This window comes from Paralichthys olivaceus, chromosome 22 (assembly GCF_024713975.1).
Source record: "Paralichthys olivaceus isolate ysfri-2021 chromosome 22, ASM2471397v2, whole genome shotgun sequence".
NCBI classification, from domain to species: Eukaryota; Metazoa; Chordata; class Actinopteri; order Pleuronectiformes; family Paralichthyidae; genus Paralichthys; species Paralichthys olivaceus.
Genome location: NC_091114.1, coordinates 4,586,550 through 4,609,442, shown reverse-complemented (window position 1 = coordinate 4,609,442; position 22,893 = coordinate 4,586,550). Strand labels below are relative to the sequence as shown.

The 22,893-nt window shown below is 42.3% G+C and overlaps 3 protein-coding genes across 6 annotated transcripts; 1 reads left to right on the top strand and 2 right to left on the bottom strand.

Moving 5' to 3' along the window:
- Window positions 1–327: 327 nt before the first annotated feature.
- On the bottom strand, window positions 328–7,649 carry drap1 (DR1-associated protein 1 (negative cofactor 2 alpha)). Of its 2 annotated transcripts, XM_020100110.2 has the most exons (7): window positions 7,431–7,649; window positions 6,700–6,772; window positions 6,091–6,184; window positions 4,181–4,306; window positions 2,056–2,146; window positions 1,855–1,943; window positions 328–1,756 (listed from the first exon to the last, which is right to left on the bottom strand). In XM_020100110.2, exons 1-7 carry the CDS (start codon window positions 7,470–7,472, stop codon window positions 1,570–1,572), a joined length of 702 nt encoding a protein of 233 aa, XP_019955669.1. In that variant the 5' UTR covers window positions 7,473–7,649; the 3' UTR covers window positions 328–1,569. The 2 variants fall into 2 exon arrangements, with proteins under 2 accessions (XP_019955669.1, XP_019955670.1); XM_020100111.2 differs by lacking the exon at window positions 4,181–4,306 and having other exon boundaries at window positions 7,431–7,632.
- On the top strand, window positions 7,590–9,739 carry c22h11orf68 (chromosome 22 C11orf68 homolog). The gene is made up of 3 exons (XM_020100109.2): window positions 7,590–7,706; window positions 8,012–8,080; window positions 8,550–9,739. Exon 3 carries the CDS (start codon window positions 8,576–8,578, stop codon window positions 9,317–9,319), a length of 744 nt encoding a protein of 247 aa, XP_019955668.2. The 5' UTR covers window positions 7,590–7,706; window positions 8,012–8,080; window positions 8,550–8,575; the 3' UTR covers window positions 9,320–9,739.
- rela (v-rel avian reticuloendotheliosis viral oncogene homolog A) lies at window positions 9,663–22,733 on the bottom strand. 3 transcript variants are annotated; one of them, XM_020100107.2, is made up of 11 exons: window positions 22,554–22,733; window positions 20,820–20,852; window positions 20,427–20,563; window positions 18,896–19,041; window positions 16,962–17,053; window positions 15,884–16,018; window positions 14,533–14,637; window positions 13,012–13,227; window positions 12,832–12,912; window positions 12,250–12,333; window positions 9,663–11,683 (listed from the first exon to the last, which is right to left on the bottom strand). In XM_020100107.2, the coding sequence occupies exons 1-11, from the start codon at window positions 22,558–22,560 to the stop codon at window positions 10,839–10,841; spliced, it is 1,881 nt and encodes a 626-aa protein (XP_019955666.2). In that variant the 5' UTR covers window positions 22,561–22,733; the 3' UTR covers window positions 9,663–10,838. The 3 variants fall into 3 exon arrangements, with proteins under 3 accessions (XP_019955666.2, XP_019955667.2, XP_069374652.1); XM_020100108.2 differs by having other exon boundaries at window positions 9,663–11,680; window positions 22,554–22,722; XM_069518551.1 differs by having other exon boundaries at window positions 20,427–20,560; window positions 22,554–22,719.
- Window positions 22,734–22,893: the final 160 nt, after the last annotated feature.

The following is a 22,893-nucleotide window of genomic DNA, read 5'->3' as shown; positions in this document are numbered from 1 at the left end:
ATGCCAACAGAAGAGCGAGGACAAACAGCTCTTGTCTTTCAGGTTGTATGAGTCATGGGCCAATAAATCAACACAAGATGCGTCCACAAGGAAACATTTCAATATTGCAACACACACAAAGTTAAAAAAAAAAAAAAAAGCCAAAGGATCAGAGAAGCTACAGCATTGAGAGAAACCACCTTGAAGCATTATGAGTAAAGATACAGCAGAAGTCGGGCTCTGCTCCTCCACCTGCTGAACAAAAAGGTAAACGCTGTTGCTGATTTGTTAGAGTGAGGAAGCATCTCACGCTACTCATCTCCCCAACATGGAAAACACAACAAACCCTTTTTTTTTTTTTTTTTTTTTAATTGAAATATGAACTTTATTTCACCCATACAAAATAAAAAGAATGTTAAAAGTTTACAATACAGTGTCCATGTCTATCTGGAAACATTTCATATCGAGACCGACATATAAATGGGAGCCCCGTCTCTGCTTTACATCTAAAACAATCTAAGATAAAGGAGAAAATGACTGGAGGGGTGGCCAGAGGAGAAATTAAGAGGGGACGAACAACTTTAAAAACAAAGTCATGGTTCTTTAATCTTCTGATGGGCGATTCAGGGGGAATTTAATGGTCGTATAAAACAATACAGGAGCTCGAAATGCCTTACAGCATCAAAAACAACAATGTAAATCATTAACCTGCTGATATGGTCGTCTCCAGGGCTGTGGTCATGAAGGTTTACAGTCCTCTTGATAAAAAACATGAATTAAAAATAGAAACTAATTCAAAAAAAGCTGCAAATTGCTAAACTATAGTAAAAATACACCTGCGTCCTCGTTTGTGTTACAGTTTGATCATTTAACTGACTTGTTGAGGAAAAGCACGAAGAGTAATAATTCATAGCCAATCAATAATACAATATATAGACTATGACCTCCATTTCCCTTCGACAAGTGCTGATCACCTTCCACAATCTTTACAAGCTCTTGTCCTGAATTCCTCTCTATTATTCGCCTTTGCATGAGCATTGAAGGCTGAATTCAAGCTTTAACAACCAATTACTGATTTTCTTTTAAGCCAACCTGAGGGTTTGCATGACGACTGATACGTTCCCTTCATCATGTCTATTACACAGGATTAAGGAAGAAAGGAAAGTGCCAAAAGAAAAAGCTACGAGGCAACACAAACCACACCTATCCTGTCTGCCGGGGGCTTATGGCGAAAACAGCGACGACTGCCATTTTTAATAGTCAAAATAGAACGACTGACTTGTTAAAAAACATCTTTGTTGAACTCTCGTCTACAATAAAATAAAACCCTTTTTTTTTTTTAAAAAAGAAAAAGAAAAAAGAAAATTAAAACACATTATACAACCAGTTTTCTGTTTCCTGTGGCGGAGTCTCTTTCAGCCGGCTATCGAGGGGTTTTCTGCCAGCAGGCTGTTATGAAGAGTCTTTCCCTCCTCTGTTTAGAGCGTCCGCCGCAACAACTCAAGAGATCGAAAATAAAGCTGAAAGTGTATGTGTTTGTGTGTGTGTGTGTGTGTGAGAATGATTGGTGGAGGAGGTGGGTAGACGGAGCTAAGAGTCATAGTCTTCATCGTCGTCATCCTCGTTTTTGTGCGGCGCGGGGGCTGGCGGAGGCAGTGCGGCGCTCATCATGGAGGGGTGCGGGGCGAAGGCCATGGTGCCCTGGGGCTGTGCTGGTGCCATGCTGCCTGCTGAGACCATGTTGCCCATGTGCGTGTACTGGGGGGGCGCATTGGAGCTGCGGGGGCACAGGTAGACGTGTGAGAGATCAGAGATGTAGTATCACAAAGTGCACTTTTTTTTATTTATACAATATCATAGTAACACAGTCCCTACCTGTGGAACCTGGCTGCAGCCTGTAGATTTGTGCTGGACTGAGAGCCGTCCTCCTCGTCCCCCTCTGTCTCGCTGTCTTCAGAGTCATCCTGCATCGATCACGAGGAACACAACAATGAGCCACCTCTCAACAAATCTTTCAAACTGCAGATAGTTATTGACCTCTGGCAGATAGTATTGGCATGCAGACCCAGCTCCCACCTCTTGCTCTGACTCGGTGCCAGACAACTTCTTGTCCTTGCCTTTGGAGCCGACCCCTCCATTCTTGCGTCCAGTTCCTGGTTTTCGACCCCTGGGAGTGAAATAAAGTATATAAGTTATATAATGACACATAAAACAGTTTCATGCATTCATTCATTAATGGCCAATTCCTCTGTTGATTGTGAATTGATACTGCACACATTAAAAAACTTCACATTTTGGGCATAAACATGTATTTTGTCACAAAACACCACAGCTACACACGTCTTAACAGCTCATAAAACAAATTAAAAATTAGAAAGTCAATTTGCAGCATAAATCTGCAAGACAGTTAATGCCAAAATGAAACATTAAAATCACTGAAGATAATTTCAAAGCAGAGAACACTGTGACCAAGACTGCTGATGGAAATTCGTTTGAGCCATTTATATTCAAAAGATACCGTGACTCCACAGGCCTCATCCTCAAAGCAGAGGCAAAATGTCTCAATATTAGCAGTTTGCACTCCACTTTAAATTAATCTGAATGTATCAGCCACACTGTTTAGTGAAAGGAAGACTTCTTGCTCATTTATTATGTGTGTGATTCTCTGCCAGACTCTGCTTCAATTTAGGGGCAATGGCGGCCTTTGATTTGACAGTCAATACTGCTCTCTCTTGTCTCCAATCCTCCGTCATTAGTTCTCGCTCTGTGGAGATGAATAAATGTGCCCTTTCTTTTCTTCTGCTGCTGTTGTTAATCTTGCGTATGAAAATAAACTGGGAAAAGTAATAAGGTAAGAGTGCAAAGATGACTAACAATACTCGAATCAATTTCATTTTACAGGAGAAGCTGTTTCATGAAGAGGTAAGAGGCTTTGAGTGCATGTAAAGATGGCTCTCCTGTTTCTGATTCATTACTTTGTAATGTAATAGTTGGAGTGCATGAACCTATCAGAGACGACAGAATGACAAGTTGATTAATCAAGAGATAAACCGGGTTAATAAGTCAAACTTAGCAGCATAAAGATACAGTGACTTCGTATGGAAAATTAAGATTTGAGTAGTATCAACCTTTGACTGGTAGTCAAATGTGTTTGGGGTCCAGGTATTCCTCATGTTGTGGGGACATAAACCGTCTCAATATGAGGGCTTGTCTTCCTTATGGGGACAAAAATCATGTCCTCATTACGTAAATGATTACATTTCAAGGTGAAGACCTGTTTTAAGGTTAGGGTAAGGGCTAGGTTTGAGTTGAAATGCAGCACACTTTAGTTTTCCGACATGACCTCTGGAGGATGTCCGGAGAGTCGGGTCCAGAATTTCTGAGGAGGTTGCCTTTTACAAATGCACAACGCAGCAGGAGATCCTCTGCTCAGACAGGTTATCAACAACTCTGAACTCCTCAGAGCATTTAGGTGAGGGGTGGTGCAGCAGGCAGAGCGGGACATTTTTGCAGGACATCGACCAGATCAGCGTTGGCTCACCAAAAGCTTTTTGACATCTTTGTGTCCTCCAAGTGTATGGCAACAGTTTTTCATGCAGAGAATTTTTTTTGTTTTGTTCCTTTCCTTTTGGCTTCTGTCGTGTGTTAGAAACACTATCAACAAACCACTCCCTTGCGATGAGTCCTGTGAAGGATCTCCTGCTGTGTTCTCACATCGGCTCCTCCGCACTTTCTGCGGACTTTATAGTAGGGGGGCTGGCCTAAGTCTGCAGGCTCTCCCTCACGGACATTTGTGTTCACACATACAGCCCCTCCAGAGAAAATCCGGAAGATCTACAGAGTTCAGTGCATGTCTGTTAGCAGCTTTAATGAGTGCTACAAGAGGTATCGGCACATTGGAGCCATGGCTATTAAAAATAATGATTAGCTCCTTTGTGGAAAACGGAATTGATTAATTCAAAAGCCCATCATAACAAATTATTTTTGTGTAATAAAATAAGGTTTAACAGGACCAATGACAGAATTGGGGCAGCGGGAGCTCCAGCCTTATATTTAAAATTTTAGGGCGACATGGTCTCTCCTCCGACAGTAAAATGAAACGATCCCTGCAAATGTTAACATGACCTTAAAAATAGCTTGAATAATAAATAATAGTTAATAAATGTGAGTGTTAGTGTGTGTGTGTGAGAGCGAGAGATACCTGCGGGAAACTTTTTCTCCTCCCCCCTCAGTGTGGTTCTCTTCCCCCTCGCCCTGCATGTCTGGCACTGTTGCCACCAGGTCTTTCAGGAAATCAAACTGTTGCTCCAGTTCAATACACTGTTTTCTGTGAACAACACAAACACACACCCTGTTCAGTCAGACCTCTGCCTTCTCTACACTTAAAACTCATTTAGTGGGCAAAATGTCAGCCTCATATCAAATTTGAAAAGGAGATCAAATGGGATTAAATATTCATTCCAGCAACATGAAGGAGTAAGACTATCATGTCACTCATGGCCATAAATACTTTCAGATACAGCACAAGGGATTTGATGAGGCAGTTTGTTGCAAATCCACTCAGCAGCACTGTCTATGGCGAGATCCACACTTCAGATTCTAAATCACACTAATACATCACTTCTGATACGTTGACATGTGACCGCCACAATACTTTGGAGTTTTTCAGCCAATTAGACTGAGACTTGATGACAAGTCTCGGTGACACTAAGTATCCTTCTCTGATACGTCACACTCCTACCATGTGATATTTTTTCCGAAAGAAAACCAACAGCATCTGCCTCGGCTACTTGGGGTGAATGCAACATGGATAACGAATTACAAGCGTTCCTGTCTTTGCTGGCAGCTGTTGTGCAGAAAAATTGAGTTAGTTTCCAGATTTGCCAGTCTGGTCCAGTTTAGGAGCTATACAGGGTTGGTTTCATACCAACTGAAACAACTTATTATTATGACAACACAACAGCTCTGAATCCAACTTGTATTGCATTAGTAAAAAGCAATATGACAACATGATTAAATTCCATGTTCTTTTTTACGACCCTTAGAATCACTAGTTTCTGAAGAGTTGTGTGAAATCTTCTGAGAGGCAACATGAAGGAGACCAAATTTCCGCAGAGGCACTGGGAACACATACAGCACATGATGTGTCACACTTAGTCTCAAAGATAACTAAAAAAGGTCCTGCAGCATTTCAGATTTAACGCCGACAAGGTTTAATGGTTGTTTTGACAAATAAAAAACAGTTTGTGTCACTCAGTTGTCCAGTGAAAGTATTGCTGCTCGAGGGAACGGTCACACATACACAAACGCATGTGAATAACATGGATCAAAGTTCGCCGAAGTTGAACTCAACATGAAAACATGCTGCAGATTTTCTTTGCTACAGGAAGCAAATATAATTTCACTCCTCGCTTGTACAGATAGGGAATTGAAGGGGAGGTGATGGTTCGTTACTTCTACATTTGTGTGTGTGCTCGTGCCCTCACTCTCTGCTGCTTCTTCTTATCTTGTGTTTATTGGCAGTAGACAAACACACTTAGAGGTGCATTATTGCCACCAAGTGGCCTAGAGTTGTTGCTGCCTCATTTATGGACTTGCAGTCTCCTCAGGCTAAGTCTACTCCGGAGCGTCTACTGAATCTAGAGCAACACCTAGTAATAGAACTGGGGATACTGATCGAGTGTTTAGCTTAATACCAAACTGGTTTGAGATTGTTTTTCACTTGCCTCAATGTGATTTGGCCTGTGTTGTGCTTTAACTCCTACATAGGCAGGAGGAAAGCAATTATTGGAGCGTCCTGAGACAATTTTTGTTATAAAATTAAAACATATTAATTGATCCCTAAGTAGCACTAGCCTTGCAGGTATTCCCACAATATGCAATGTATTATATGTGGAATATGGCGCCTAGAAATGTCTGCCAAAAGAAAATAAAAGACTAAGCACCTTTCTGCGACATGCAACTTTAACATAATGCCCACAAATTGTCCAACAACGTGAATTCACATATAAGGTGTGTAAGAGAGAATGAAATGTGCGGAGGATGTCTTAGAAATCCAAAGTACAACACCGGCAGAAGGAAAAACACAACTACAGAAACACAGGAACTTACAGATGTGACGTTGTCATCGTCTTTGCATTCCTAGACTGGGTGACTTGACAGGCCTTTGTGAGCAACGATTCCAAAAAAAGCTCCAGGGCTCTCGCTGACGTCCACGTTAAGGAAAGTATGATACAGCAGATCCGTGTCCATCATTACAATAGAAACATTTCGCTTACATGGCCTGGCTTGCACTGAGGCTGAGAATGAATATTGTTGATGAACAATTTCACTTACTACTGCTTATGCCTGTTTTTTGAAATAGTGCTATGTAGTGCAAATCCACAAATTTGTCAGATGGGGGAGAATAATGTTATTTCAATTATCATTTAATATATAATTTATTAAAAAGGTATTTAATTAACTGAGGGGAAAAATGCCCATCATATGCTTCCAGAGCAAAAGGTGAGGTCACAGAAAAACAACATCATATGTTCAGCTTTTCTCTTTCAAATTTCAGTTTGGGAATTCAAATAGTTCAGCTTCAAGTCAAACAATTAGTCTGAGGTCTCTGGAAGGAATGAATGAGTTCAGAACACATCATTCTGCATTCGACCACTCAGTGACGATCACAGATGATCAAGATCATGGAGCTGTGGAGATATCTGGCAGGAAGGATACAAATTATAACGGGGACTGCTGCGGCCACCTTTCCTATTTCTTCATCTGTCTGCATAATCTTCTTAATCCTCGCCTGTAATGACAAAAAAGGGTTGACCGTTAAACGTGTGTACACAATGAGTCAATGCGAGGGAACACTGTGACACAACAAAGCTTTATCGTTGCAGTTACACACTGAAAGCAACTTTCTCGCCCCAAACCCATTGACTAAAATGTTAGCAAGATACAGTACAGCACAAGTTTGAATTTAGATCAACAGTGGTGTTTCACAGCCTGCACGTTCAAAACATGTATTCCATGCTTGTTGATCACATCCACTCTCGTACGTGCCCCGTGGGGATCTCCCAAGTTTGCTCAATGTGCAGCTCCAACAGAAAACAGCTGATTTGCTCTGATTCGTTATCGTCCCGTTTCATTTAGCTTGCCATGCTAAAAACAAACTAACATAATTAGTGGGGTCGCTAGCTAGCTAACGTAGCCCCCCTTTAATGAACCGTAGTAAACACTGGGGAGCAAATCAACCCAGAGAAGCTCTTTTAATGAAATGTAAAGTCTCAATAGCACATTTTACACTGAGTAGTAAAGTTCTTGTGTTCACTGGCTGACTTTTTTTTAGCTCTACAGGCCAAATCCTTCTCAAGCTAGCTAGCCAGAGGAGAATTTAGCATTATTCACACCAGTTTGCTAAAGCTAGCTAATCTTTACGCCGGTTCGGCGAAGTTCAAACTTACCGGGGGGAATCTGGCGTTGTATTTCTTCTTTTTGCTGGGCATAGTTAAATCGCGTGGAAGGCCGACCTCAAATAAAACGTGCTATATTCTGGATTTTTACTCTATGTCATGTGTAAATCGCCTCCTCCGTGCACACACACACCAGATAGCGGTGGCTAGCCGGCTAACACGTTAGCACGTCGTCGTCACTCGTCGCCTGCTGCCCTGGCGCTTCAGCTCGGCTCCGCGGGGTCCCAGCGCCGTCGGGTTGGAGCACGCGAGGGATATAAAGTTAAGGTATTGTTGATCGTGATTAATAATGTGAGGATGACATTTGATAGCTATACAATATAATCAATAATATCGAACCAATACATGATCGGTGGATGTACACAAACCCCCGAGCCCCCCGGTGTAAAACTACAAGATTTAATTCAGTACTTTATATGCTTACATTGGTAAATAAAACCATAGTTTCAGCAAGAATTTAGCCTTGATGCCAACGTGAAGTTGCTACTTGATCTTCTCTTTATCAAAAGATAAATTCCGATATCCATGAATTGATGTTAAAGTGGAGTTTGTCATATCCATCTTTGATCCAGAGCGGACTATCATCTGCGGTGCGCGTGTGCGGAAGAACAACACTGGACAACAAACTTCAGCATCTGCCGGTGGGTAGAGCTTGAATACAAAAACTATTTCAAAGAAGTGTTAATGCACGATCATCTCATCTGCCCCAAAGCAAATCTGTGCTTACTAATGTTATTTGGAACAGTCGACTGTGATTAATTCTTTATCCAAGAAGACGAGAATGAACGATTGCTAAAACGGATAACCAGCTTGCTAGCTACAATGAAACTAGACACACGTGAAAATAAATATTTATTTCTGTGTGGGTTTATCGCGTGTCCGCTGTGGAGGGCACACACACGAAATGGTTAACAAGTCATTTTAATGCGGAAGTGAGTTTGGGGTGGACAAATGTTAGGCGTGGAACAAGGAACAAGTAGCATGCTAGCTAGCAGCACTACTAACCACCCGCGAGCTACAACAGCTGACCACCTGTGTTTGGGTTCGAACCAACACAGGGGCTGCAGATGTGGTTCAATGATTAACGCACGACTGCACATATTCCCACAGGACGAGCTTCTCACACTGACGGCGTCATGGAGGAGGAAGAGGCCCCGGTTGAAGGCGAGGTGGAGACCCCCTTTGCCGCGGAGACCTACGCCGCTGAGGCCATGGCTGCAGACATGGACCCCTGGATTGTGTTCGACTCCAGAAGAACACCCAGGTCCGAGTTCGACGGCTGGCTGGAGAGCAACAGGCCCTCGCAAGTGTACAGATTCGGCGACGAGGAAGGGGGTGGACGCCCTGTGGGGTGGATCGCCGTGCTGGGCCCCAACTACTTCCCCAGTGATGGTGATGTGATGGGTCTCCAGGAGAGCTGGGAGAAACTGTTGGGCAGTGGCCGCTCTGTCTCCTTCCAGGCAGTGAAGGAGCTGGCCCTGAACCACGGGGTGCTCTCAGGCAAGTGGCTAATGCACTTGGAATCTGGTTTTAAGATGGACCACGCGTGGGAGTGTGTGGCCAGAGCAGCCCTGGATGGCAAGATCTCCCAGGTTAAAGTCAGTTCCTTCGATCCCAAGGGAGAGGGCAAGCAGGTCATATGTGCCTATAACCAAAACTTCACTGATGAGAGCGAGGTTATAAGGCTGGACTCTGCCATTCGTGCCACAGGGGTCAAATGCGCTCTAACCTACAAGCCAGACGCGTACACACACCTGGGAATCTACCGCAGCAACCGCTGGAAGCTCTGCCCCACCATTTACGAGAGCAAATTTGACCTGGAGTGCGTACCGAGGCGCTCCCACATCATCAACAAAGTCACCAATCTTGAAGTGACATAAGCCGGTCTGAACAAGAGGGTTAGTTTTGCAGGACGGGTAAATGAAAAGCCGCTTAAAGATCTCATGAGATGGGTTGGATAGTACCACACTGATTTGTATCATGGAGTCAGTGGTTGAATTTTGATCTCAAGTTCTTCCTTTTTGCAAAAAAGGCACTAAATCTCATTTGTTTTGTCTTCTCATGCTGTAATACATTCTAAGTGACCTGAAATGTTGTCACATTTTTTGTATTGAATATATTGTATTCATAAGTAAGAATATTTGTATTCTTCAGGTTCTGTTTAGAAGTTCTTGATTTGTACTGATATATGTTCAGGGGGAAATAAATGCATCAGATGAAGCATTTCTTTTTGACAATATACATCTCATTTATTTTTTTCTTACAGAGTTGCCAAATAAAAAAAAATACTTTCGAAAAAACCACATGTATGTGCTGTTTTTATCGTCATGTAAAATGTTTTATGATTTGGACAGAACTACTCATTTATGACAGCAAAAAACTTCAAAGTACAATCCTGCTTACATCATACTAGTATAAAGCTGCCTAATTCCATCTCGATAAAGCAAGTTTAACTGTAGAGTAAAGCAAGTTGAACTGTAGGTGTGAAATTATCATATTCAGACAATAACTAGAAAAACTGATGAGAGCAGAGGAAGCCAAGCTCTGGATGAGATCAGAGCATAAAGCTTGAATCTCTTAAGCTTCTGTGCTATAAGCGTGTAATCGTTAATGTTCCTTTTTTGATTAATTACTTACATATACGCCTTCATTTGCCTTGTAAAACTCTCAACAAAGGCATCTGTATAGAGACAGTGGTGTTACAGCTGCTGCTGACCTTCAGGAAAAAATATGTCAAGTTAAAAAAGCACTACATGGACATACTTAATTAAAAGACAGAGACATCATTTGCATAGACTGGATTCTATACTTGATTAAAGTCTTAATGAGATACACCGGCTGCTGTGTTTAAGAAAAGGCAGACTACACATTTCAGTTAAAGACAGCGATCAACACATTTACACTGACCACAGCTACCAGGGTTGTTACAGGAACAGCAAAATTTAAAACAACAAAACATGCTTAACATGTTTCACAGAAAATATCCTTTGAACATTTGAACAGACACCTACAGTATCTGATTGTCTTGCTAAAACCAACATTTGTCGGTGGGTAAATCGTCCACTGTCACGCGGACGCAGGCAGAAAAAGTTAATGATGATGCTAAACATAGGCTTCATAAGGGCAAGGAAATCTGATTATGCTCTGTCCTGTGTTTTATCTTTATATTTCATTATATAAAACATGCTGATTGAACACCATCAAAAGTCCTTACTGGTATTTCAACAAGCACATCCGCAGTGAGCAATTTGCTACATTCTGTCTGCTCCAGCCCTTCATATCCACCTTGTTTCCTTTATGTGTTCAGTAACAGCAAAGGACTTCTAGTTCTGAAGGTTAAATGGGCAGTACACGTGGTCTTTTTAAGTGTGTCCGTTAAAACAATCATGTGGACAAGCTTTAACTGGGGTGTCCTGAGACAAACCCAACATGGCTTTCGCTGTTGAGAATGGAAATAAGACGATCCTCGTCAGCGGACATCAACTCATCAAACTCATCCAGTACAGGAGCTTGGTGGTGGATGTTGTTGGATGCAACAATAGAGCTCTCGTTCTGGAGCAAGGTGACGATGCTGTTGGGGTAATTCATCCAAGTGCTTCCTGGGTTGCTGGCGGGGTCAGAAGTGTTCTGGGAAACAGTGGAGGAGCTGGAAGAGGCAGCCTGTTGGCATGAACCCTGAGCCAACATCGAGGTGCAATTTCCACTCTCGCTCATGAGGCGGGGGTTCAGAAGGTCCACAAAGTCATCCATGTTTAGGCTGTCCAGGGTGCCTTGGGCCTGAGCTTCAGAAAAGCTAGGGAACTCTGGGATATCATCATCCAGTGGTGCGTCCACACGGAAATGAGAGCTCTGGAGGTTGAAGGTGCTGCTGGCCTGGGAGGATGGTGTGCTACCCAGAGAAGCGGAAGGCTCCTGGGCCATGGCGGAGGAAATGTTGGGAAAGAATTCATGCAGATCAGACAGGTTGACGGTTGAGTAGTCTGGGTTGGCAGCGGAGGTGGTGGTAGAGGTGGAGGAGGAGGAAGATGGTGGCTGGCTCATTGAGAAGTTGGCCACTGGTGTGGCTTTGGGCTGGTTGCCCAGGCTCAGGCTCTCCATGATCTTCCATGTTTGGCTTGTAGTCACAGCTGAGATGGAGGGGGAGGCCTCTACCTTGGGCTGGACTGAGAAGAGCCGACCTGGCTGATTGAATGAGTAGGAGGGCTGAGATTTCCCTGCACTGGCACCAGGTAGCACCACAGCTGCTAAATACACACAACAGACAAACAAGCAATTTTAATTCCAAATCATCAGCATTTAGAGGTGTGTAGAATGTAGTGACATCTAGTGGTGAATATCCCTCATCTCACCCTCCCCCTCCAAACATGAAAGAGAACCTGTGGTAGCCTTTAGTTGTCATAAAAACTCAGAAGGTTTTTAGTTTGTCCAGTTTGGCCGACTGTAAAAAAACATGATGGCCTCTGTAGACAAGACCCGCTCCAGATGTAAATATAAAGTATTTAAATATAAAGGGCCCATTCCAGGGTAAAGAAAACAAGTTATACAATTTAAATGAAACACACTAGTGAACACATCACCAGGATCATTTCATATTCAGTTTCTGCCAATAGATCCCCTTCACCTAAATGTTACACACTGAACCTTTAAGGTTTAGCAATGTTTTCTGAAACAAATGATTATCAAAATAATTGCCAATTCATTTTGTCGATTAACTCAACTTTTATCACTATTTAAATCAGAGTGGACCCTCAACCCCTCTCGGGGATTGAAGCATCATCATATGCGATGTGAACAAATTCAACAGACTCACCAACTTGCGCGTTCATAGACGGAGGCTTGGCTGTGACTGTTCTCCGTGCTGTGCTTATGTGCCGTCTATCTTGTGAAATGGACACTGAAATTTGAACAGACATGTTTATATTACACTGCGACACACACACACACACAGTTACCTTTTTATATTATTGCAGACTGACAGAAAACAAATCGATGGCGTCCGAGGCGTGTCACACAGGCCCATTAAGGAAAAACGTGAATGCAAAAGCTATGCACCAAAGACACAGGCAGATTCAAAATGAGGGACAATGGATGTTGACAATGAAGCGAGCAGAGTTACTTTTTGCTGTCGAGTGAGTCATTGTTTGTGAAAAACCAGTCAATCTGGCTGCTGTCTAAATGTAATCCTTGTCTATTTGATCTGTTACAGATTTTTGGAGCACCCTAAAGAAGAACGCACTTGTACACCAACACTTAAGATAGACAAGCATCCGTTTTCCCTCAATTCCGTGGTTGTGCTTGAGTTGTTTGGCTTGTGTAGTTGTTTCATTTTTGCATTCATGTTTTCCATTTATGACTTTGTGTCTCGGCCACTGAAGAAATCTCATCAACATACCACTCGACAACATGGGTCCCAGCTTCAGGCTCTGGAACATGTCTCCTGTGCGCTTCCTCTTCTCACTCAGTCTGTATTCATCTACAAGAGTCATTTAAAAAAAAAAAAAAAGCAGTTATAAGACACAGGTTGGTTCAACCTTAAGGTATCACACACGAGCATGAGAACACTGTTTCCTACCTGGGTCAGAAGGCAAGTACTGGAAGTCCATTGGCTCGCTGACCTCGCGATCAGAGGGCCGGCGGAGCTGCATCTTCACTCTGATGGGCTCGGTGAGATTAGTGTCGCGAAAGGGAGGCGTGCGGAACACGATGGCCACCTGCCTGTGGACGTCGGCTTGGGAGAAAGTGCCCTTTCCCTCCCAAGAGTCCTGGAAGAAACGCACCTCGATGTCCTCTATGAGGAGAGCAGAAAGGAAAACATGTGACGGATGCAATTAAAAATATAAAGAGAATACAAATATCTCAAGATGAAAATGAGGAGCCATACACGTAGAAGAGGAAGACGCTGGTGTCCATTTGCTGTAAACAAACATGAATGATCAACACAATGGCATATACACATCATCTCCTGCCTCCTGCATTCTCTACTCAGGCGCCACCCCTCGCCTGAATGCTTCGGAGATTTCGCTGTTGTTGAGAATGCCTCTGAACAGGAGAATCTCCTGCTGTCTTCCTAATATGTGAAAGTCCGGATAAACCAAATGTCTGAATTAGGAGATAATGCAAAGGAATGAAAAAGACCAAAGATAAAACTGAGTTTACAAGGAGGGAGCGTTCACACAGTTGGACTGCATCAGCTTTTACAAAGAACATTACAAAGCTGTTTTAACATTCTGTGCATAGACAGGCCGAGACAGTGATATGCAGTGCAGCGTCCCTAGAGAGTCTCTTGTCACTGGTAGAGACACACTAGTGATTTATTAGTAAATAGGAAATGAGAAGTGGGCGTCTGAATACAGGAAGAAAGCTTTTCCTTCCAGAGACTGCTTTGTATTGTACCTCTAAAAACCGATACAGTGACAGACAACGAAACCTCACACGCAGCCAAAAATACCACTTCAGACTGGTTGTATGCAAAGGGCAGATGTTTTGGCCTGAAGTTCAACATTCGCTCTCTTTTTAATCTGGTTCTTTATCCACTTGAACTCTAAAGCCCTGTTCAGACCTGGTGTTAACATCCGTCCTGAGAGATCCAATCACGAGTGAGCAGCGCCTGTGAACACTTGTGATCGGATCTCGCTTCCTCGCTCTACATGCAATGACATTTGCCATTTGACCCAGGAGTGGATGTTAAAGCCAGATGCTTGTGGTGTTGTTAGATTTTTTTGACCAGTGGAAAAAGGGTTTGATTTTATCTTTTAAAAGTCAATTAAAATTCAATGAGCAAAAACAAGCAATTATTATCCTTCAATTCTCAGCATGTCTTGCCAATTTATCTTGTATTTAGACCTGTATCATTGTATCGGGAGTATATTAACTCATATTTTATATTTGGTTAATGTTTAATGTTTACACTTGACTGCTCTAGACTGATTTGCAAACCTTAGAACTGCTGAGCCATCTCTAAGTTTTGTCTAGATACTGTTAAATGCAAAGCTTAGGTTGTGCATGAACAGACAAGGCCACATGGGACCGTTGCCGACACTGGGGGGGGGCAGAAGGAAATGTGATACTATTTTTCAGCGCAGACATATTGTACCTTTTTGCACTTTGTCACACAGCAGAAAGATTTCGTCCCCTCCCTTGCAGCTTCCAGAGTTGCGGTTGATTCTGCAGATCTTCAGCTCAGCCGTGTTTGGGGCTCCTGCAACACAGAATAGAGCATAAATAACACAAGCAAACCAACAGCAAGCCTACAGGTTAATACCAGACACCTACTAGATGCAGAGGAATTTGGGCAGAGGCTGACAAATCAAATCGAATATACTTTATTGTCCCATAGGGAAATTTGCGTTAGGCCAAAGTGCCACAACAGCTGCAGAAGCAAAACCTAGAATAATAATGCAGAACTAAAGTGAGTTGAATATTGCACCTGCCCTTAAAACTATTAAAATGATAAAACACTAAAAGATGAAAAACAGAAACTGGCATTCAAACTTAGAAATGTGCTCAACAAAGTACAATGGTTGTTGAGATACAGGACCGAATCAACACGCCTCCTTACTGAGTAGGATGATACTGAGGCGGTTGGTTTTACACAATGGCTCTGTAACGTCTGCCTGACACATAGCCCTTTTTACCATGCTCTCAATTTTTGATCTTAGCTGGATTGTGAGAGTGCCGAACCATGCAGCCATTTCATATCTAACAATGCAATACTGCCAAACAATTCAGTTCTTTCATCTAAAAAAAACTCTTATTACAGATGCACCGGAGCCTTTCCAATTTGATTTTCATTTCAACACAGGGAAGCAAACATTTTCTCATTTCCAAAATATTATACTGTATTTTACTGAAGTAGAGTGGATTACTTATGAAAAAGTCCACCTTTTCAGTTTTAATATAAAAACTAAATTTTGAAAGTGAATCCAAGCTTGAGTAAAAACATGCATTCATACTGAATTTGCTGTTTTAGATCCTGGGCTGAGATAGGGCCATGATGCCACATACACACTAAACACAGGAACATACAGAGAATATCAAAATGTCTAGATGACCACATGTTTTATTTATATACATTGTCCCTCAAATTGTATTGTAAAAAAGATTCTCCAAACTTACTGTATTTCTGTTTAGATCTGTATATTGGGACATGTATGGAGTTAAAAATGTGGGGAAACTGAATTCATTCAATTGTGAAAAATACAGGCACAAAGGATTTCTTGACCAGTTGTCAAAAAGTTCAGATGCAAAGAGGAACAAAAAGTGTTGAATGGATAAAACACTGCAGGAGATACTGACTATCGTCGGAGTGAACTTTATACAGCATGAACATGTTGCGACACAAAGCTCTCCTCAAATAGATTTAAAATGTGAGATTTAATCAAATCATCTGAACGTATATATACAATATATGTAGATATGTGTGCTTAGACGTGCTGCCCACTCACTGTTGTCATAAATGGGCTGTGACACCATAGGCTCCAATGGAAACAGCTCTCCTGTAGACAGAGTGATGGAGGCCTGGAAACAAAGCCGCACTGAATTCAGGTCAAACTCCTCCTCCCACACCTTCGCGTCTGGAACTGCAGCCATGAGAGAGCAGAGAGAAGGAAGGGTGAGACATCAGTTTGGCGGATCACTGCTTCCTGTCACATGCAGGCTGTCTGTATTTAGGTGGCAGTGGCAGGGGACAGCATCAAATTAAACTTCCTGTTGCTGTTGTGGTTACCGTCGATGATGTTTTTTTGTCCTAGAATCAGCCATCAGCCATTTGTTTTTCTTAATACATTTTCTGCTAAAGTTTGAGCTTGTGGTGCTTTGTGGCACCATGTCTCTATAAAGCCAAACTGGCCACAGTACTGCTAGGTATAGGTCGGAATAAAAATGTGGTGTTAAGCCGGAGGACAGTAAAACACGAAGGTAAAGATATCACACGCTTGATAAAATGTATTCATGACAGTAGCCAGCGTAATGTTGGCCTAAAAAATGATCTCCCGCTACAGTATTTTACCATCTACATTTTAGAAACGTTATTCCTAAAGATGGTTTCTGTCATTTTAGTTGTCATCACACTGACGTATGTTCAAGTTAAAACTGTTTCTGTAAGTTTGGTTTTTACTTTGTTATTTGATGCTATAAAAACAGGGAGAAATGTCAGGATTGACTGCCGAGACTGACTCAAGATTGGTCAGCTGCGTGTATCTGTGAGACCTCGCTACCGCTGCTCCGTGCCCTGAGCTGCTCCTCCAAAATACGAAAATGTTGGCAGCGTTCGCGTGCAGGATATTTTGGCTTCATATTTGGATTGTGAGTAAGTGGAGACACATTATTTGTTGATGTCGTTGAGGGCTTTTACATTCAACAAATATATGTTTTAAATATCCGTGGTATTTCAGCAAAGTATTTGTCTTTACATTTGAGTGGGATGTTTGGAGAGTTTCTCCGCGCAGCGCACAAACTACCAAAAGGGCAACATCACAGAAAGTGCTTTGTGCCGTACACTCATCTGTAACCATGACTACTCACTGTTAAAGGGGTTATTATTGGTCTGGAGCCTGCAAGTGATGGCCTCAGTCACATCCTTCTTCTTCACACACTGTATGCCCAGGTTCTGAAAACTGAAAGAAAAAAAAAGTCTGAGACAAAAACCACAAAAGCATCTAATTCGAACACTTGCAGTACTTGATATTATGAGCTTTTTATGGGATATAACATCGTCTGGAACCTGCTCGTAACTGTTGGTAAATAGTCAATTTACAGTTTTGTACATGGTGTGGTCCATTAACCCCCAATTTAATCTTCTTTGCACCTCTGCTTTGGACATTTCTGCTCCCATAAAAAACACATTTGAAAATAATAAAGCATCATCACTGTGGATCACTACCCACATCCCAAGTTCAGCAGACAAAGGAGGTGAGAGTGGGTGGAAGTAGAAGAACACTTAAACTTAGAAATTAATATATTTCAGACATGAATTACGATAAAAAGGTTGTTAACTATTTAAAAGCATTTAAGATGTTTCTTTTGCCAATAACCAATGCTTTAGAATACTGGTAATCACCTTTAACTCACATAGAAATAAAATATTTTTGAGTCTTCTACAGTTTTATCTGTTTTACCCATCATTTGATTGTACATCTGCCAAGGAGGTTATGTTTTCATTTCATTTGTCTGTCTGTTAATTTGCAGGATTATGCTCCTGGATGGATTAACGTAGATGTTGGTGGAAGGATGTGGTACGGATCAGGAAAGGACCAAATACCTTTTGGTGCGCATCCCAGTAAATAGGTGCATCCAGGAATCTTGTGTCACACTCTCTGCCGCATTTCCCACAGAATGAATTAATCTAAAATGTCTTGGGTTCATATTGAAACTGTTGTAGGTCAAGTTAGAATATGGAGAGCAGCCATAGTCCAGAGGATTAATGAGAAACACTGCTTTCACATGGAGAGACACGGCATTTGATGTGTAATTCTTCTCCTGTTCTTGGCTCGATCCATGACTTATTTAGCCCCAATTTTCCGAACAACGAGAAAGTTACTCATGGTGAGTAATTAACTGGATTGCAGTTGTCCACAGTCTGGTAATTATAGCGAGTGAACACCTCCCTTCCTACTGGCTGTATTCCAGATCAGTTCAAAACTGCCTGTGTGTGTCCAGACAAAGAAACAGGCCTTAATCCTTCCATCTACATTAATCACAGACGTGTCTCAAAATAGCCATGTAATCTTATAAATATGATCAGAATATTATTACACATTACCAATTATCATATTTTGAATTTCAATCAGGCTTCAGTGTAATTTTCTATTTGTATTATTTGACCAGATGTGCTATAATGTCTGCTGTAAATCTTCCTCATTCACACTCCTGTCAGACGACAACTGGAGATAAACTACAGTGCAGCTCTTTCCTAACTGTAGAGTCCAGGAGCCATTAACATGCTGCACTGCAATGAGCTTTTATCAAAATATCAATATTTGTTTGTGAAACATAGACGTGCATATAAAATTCCCTCCTGCCGCACAGACCGGTGCATTTATTTAATGATAAGTTTAAATGTTACATAATATAAAATATCTTGTCGATGCTGCTGCCATTTCTTTCTTCAGACACTTAAAAAAAATCTTTAAAGATGTAGAACTAAAACAAGCAGCTGACAAAGAGCCGAGACTGCAGGGTGAAACTGAACTCGCTTAATTACTTTATGCTGTTAATGTTTTACTCAACTCCAAACTCAAGGGGAGGCTGGTGACAGTAAACACATCAACCCCCCTCGCAATTGATGAAGGCTGTTTCTAGGCCAGTCTCTAACAAATGCCACCTTGTTCGGGTTTGAAATGCATTTCCCCCTCGAGGCAGCGCAGTTAACACTGAAATGAAGTTAACACTGAAATGAAGTCACAAGCCGAATTTACTTGTGCGTGAGCATGAAATACCGAGTGTCACACTTCACTAACCTGTGTATTCGTCTCTCCTGCAGGTCAGCCTCATAGTAGCCATGTTTGCAGTCCTTCCCGACCAGTTCGTGGGGGTGGGGCTTGTGCGGTGCATTCTTTGTCACCAATGAAATGCGAACACGCAAGGGGCCGCTGTAGTTGTGCACCTGTGGGAGGAATGTGTTGCACTTCAATGAACCCAAAAGAGAATTTTATGGGCACTTTAGAAGGGTGGATGTTTGTTTCAGTCAACTAGTCCAAGGGTTTGATCTCACCAATCCTCACCAAGCTCACATTTTTGGCTTCAGAGGAGGCAAAAATGTTTTAGATCATTAAATACAAGGGTAAGAGTCTTGCAAGGATTGACAGCTAAAAAATATTTGAAAAGCATTGGCTCGACATTTTACAACTACCAGCAGCTGAACAGCTCACTAATTTGTGTCATATCTCATTTGTTTGATTTGAACACAATCTGCAGAAAAAAATGACAATTTGTCCTTTTATAGGAGGGTTCTAGATATCTGGATCATCTGTGAGTACACCTCTGTGATGTATATCTGTGCATCTGCTTTGGTATGATTAATCCTCTACACCGCTTATTCCTCGACATTAGGCAAGGGGCGTATTGTATTCACTACGGACAGTTTTGAGTCTCCAATCCCACACAGACACTGGGAGAACGTGTAAACCGGGACTCGAACCAGGAGCGACGGGGCTAACCACAGCACCACCATTTATTCCCTCTGCTCAGGAGGTGATGTTGTCATTTGTTTCTTTGTTTCTGGATTGCTCAAAAACTACTGATTTCCACATTAACCAAGGAAGAATCAATTCAATTTTGGAACCAGGATTCCCCCCCCCATTTTTTCAATATATGCAATATGGTGACTCAGTGGTCTATCAGCCCTGGCGGAGTTATGCACTCCTCCGAGCTCCCTTATAGTTCCACACTTAGGTCACATGATGAAAACTGAACAAACTGCTGCTATTTTGTTGAAAATAATCATTCTTACCTCTGCTCAGGAGGTTAAGTTTTTGTTTGTATTACACAAGAAGCTACTCATCAATTTCCAGAAAATTCAGTGGGGTGCTGGAGCATGACCCAATTACATTTTCAGGCAGATCCAGGAGTTATAATTTCTGCAACACTGTACGCCAGGCTGTTCTTTAACATTTGTGTGTGTTTCTCAGAGATTATTTCATGGATCTGGTTGAAAAAAAATGAGTATTTCGGGGACTGATATTTAAGAGTGTTTGTTATTTGCTGCAGAAACTCTACGACTCTGTAGCTCAAAACAAAGTTGGTCCTTTTCTTGCCAGAGATGACTCAGCCCTGACCTATAACTATTTCCCCCTAGAGCCTCCAGGTCCAAAACAATGCAGGCAAGTATGTCAACAGCAAGTAGAGTAGGAGTATGGAAGTGTCGTGTCAGAACAATAAATAGTAACATAATCTAGCATTAAAGTAGATGATGCACCTTTTAAGTTAGCAGAGCGACATTAAACAGATCACAGCTGGAAGACATGTGGCAAAAAGTTTGGTCCCACTCACCTTGATGGCTGGGTGAGTCTTAGTGGTGTCGTTGCTCTTCTCTCCGGGGATACTGCCGGCTGAACGTCCTTCACACTTATACCTGAACCTCATCCCCCTCGGCTTTGGCTGCTCAATGATCTCTATGAAGGGGCCTGCTGTTTCGACAGAGGGAGGAGGCATGAAAGAAAGAGAAGAAGAAGAATCCACCTTAATTAAATACAGTAGTCACTTTTGGAAACACAAAAGCAAAGGTTTCAGATTGTGTGTACCTCTCTACATGGCTTTATCTCTGTCAGTGTGTAAACATGGAACTAGTAGGTCATCGATACACAGGGTGTTGAAATGTTTATACGTGAAAAGTCTACAGGCAGTATCAGCATCGATTCACATTTGCGGGAAACGGCTTATTACCTTGGTTGAGTGGGGTCATGTCCCATCCATACGCTGTGGTGGGTAGAAAACAAGAGAAGCAAGTTCAACACTGTTAGTTTCAAGTCTTAGTAGTAAAGAAATAGTAGTTCACCGTTTATACTCGTGCACACAGCGCCTAACCAAATGCAGCATAGGCGCATATTTGTGGTTTAGTGAGAGTTTGTAATTTGTGTTGTGGCCTGGGTGGAAATTTTTGAGACACAGCAGTGTCCAAAGAGGTCAAGGGACGGCGAGTAGCTTCCCAGCTAAAAATAATTACTCATCATAAAGTGCCTGCCAGAGCTCATAAAGAAGAAAAAAGCCAGAGTGAAGCAAACAAAGACGGACAGAGTGTAAGATCAGTCTCAAATTACCCTGCTCATTGAGAGGGAAGAGCTCTTGTGTCAGTTTCTCGGTAGTCAATTGTTGAGATTCACAGACACAAGCATGCTGCGACTTTAGATCAGAGGGTCACAGCTCCACCCTGCAGCTCGTAAGACTTGTTCTATATGAGAGCACAAGCAGGATGCTTTCCAAGTCGTAACAAGCCTGCGACCCAGCCACAGACCAAAGTAAAAGAATGCGTGAACTTTCTTGCGTCTTAGAAAGATGTAAAGACTCACTACCTGATGTTATTTTATGTACGATTTAAGTGGCTATTTGGATTAAACAAAGAACAATTACAAGTAAGTGTGTAATGTTTGCAATCCTGACTTTTTATGTTAAAGACATCCCTGCCAATGTGTTGAGACTGGATGCTGTGAAAGTGAAAGTATTCTACATCACCATTATTTGGAGGCAGCACTGAAATTAATATCAAAACACAGCTGGAGCATCTGAGACACATGTGTGAGTCCCTCTCACTGCTTCAGAAAGTTTGTTGTGCCTGTTTGTCTCGTACATTGTTGAATTTTAGGGGTTTTATTAGATCATGCCTACTTATATTCTAGACATGAATGAATCACGTTTATCTCTTTTGGGAGGTCTCTGATGTTAAAAAGCTTGAATGGAAGAATTTCGATTATAAAAACATTGCTATTTAATGTGTATTTCGTTTCCAGGGAAGTGTAAATAGGACTAAAATGGAAAAACGGGGACCGCATTTAATCGTCACAAGCTACTCTAAACATCGGCATGCATATGTCACAAAACAACAGCCCACAGTTTGCGGTGAGAAAAACACGGAGCGTAATTTCCACTTACTTAAACTAAGGTGGGCGGATGCAAGCAGCGTGCGCCGATTATACTCAGGAGGATTTTTAATTGAAACCAATGAAAGTTGCTTACGTTGCTTTAATGAGAGCCGAACTGCAGATAAAGTGTTGACAGTGAGCAGCAACTTATAATATTGTGAATGACGACCAGTATCCCCCCCCCCCCCCCAGTGTACAGATAATAATAAAATTGCCAAACATTTCAAAGGAATCCATGAGGTGAAATGATGCGTCATGGCCTCGATCTCGGCAGCTTTTGGTTCAGCTGTGCCAGGTGAGCGAGTCACGTGAGGGACAGATGAGTGGCTATGATTTATGATCGAATCAGCTTTGACAAAGATGTGAAAAGAAGCAGAAGTGAATCACAGCCCGATGTGCGCGTTAGAGTTCGGGAAGAAGAGAAGACTCCTCCTCGGGGCTTTCCCCCGACCGAGCGCACAACAACTCCCTGGAACAGTTTCACCTCCACGGCCCTCCGCGAGAAAAACACTCCGGACAAAAACGCAGCGGCCCCACTCACCCTCCATGGCTGCGTCCGCGTCACGCTCACGCTTCTCCCTCCACGGCCCCGTCGTCCTGATCTTTGTGTATATGGCTGTTTTTCAGCGTCAGGCCGCTGCACACTCTCCAAACTTCTTGACACAGAGCTTGTTCCGTCGCTTCCGTCGCTCCACCTACATCAGTGTACAAGAGTCAAGCTGCAGGCAGGTACATTCACACGTTTTCCGGTAACAACGACTCACACACACACGACCGATGTTTGAGGAACATTGTGCTGCAACTGTTTGTTTGTTTTCTTCCTGTGCGTAATACACTCTTCCAAAGTCAAACACACGACTTAACCACAGCGGGATATTCAC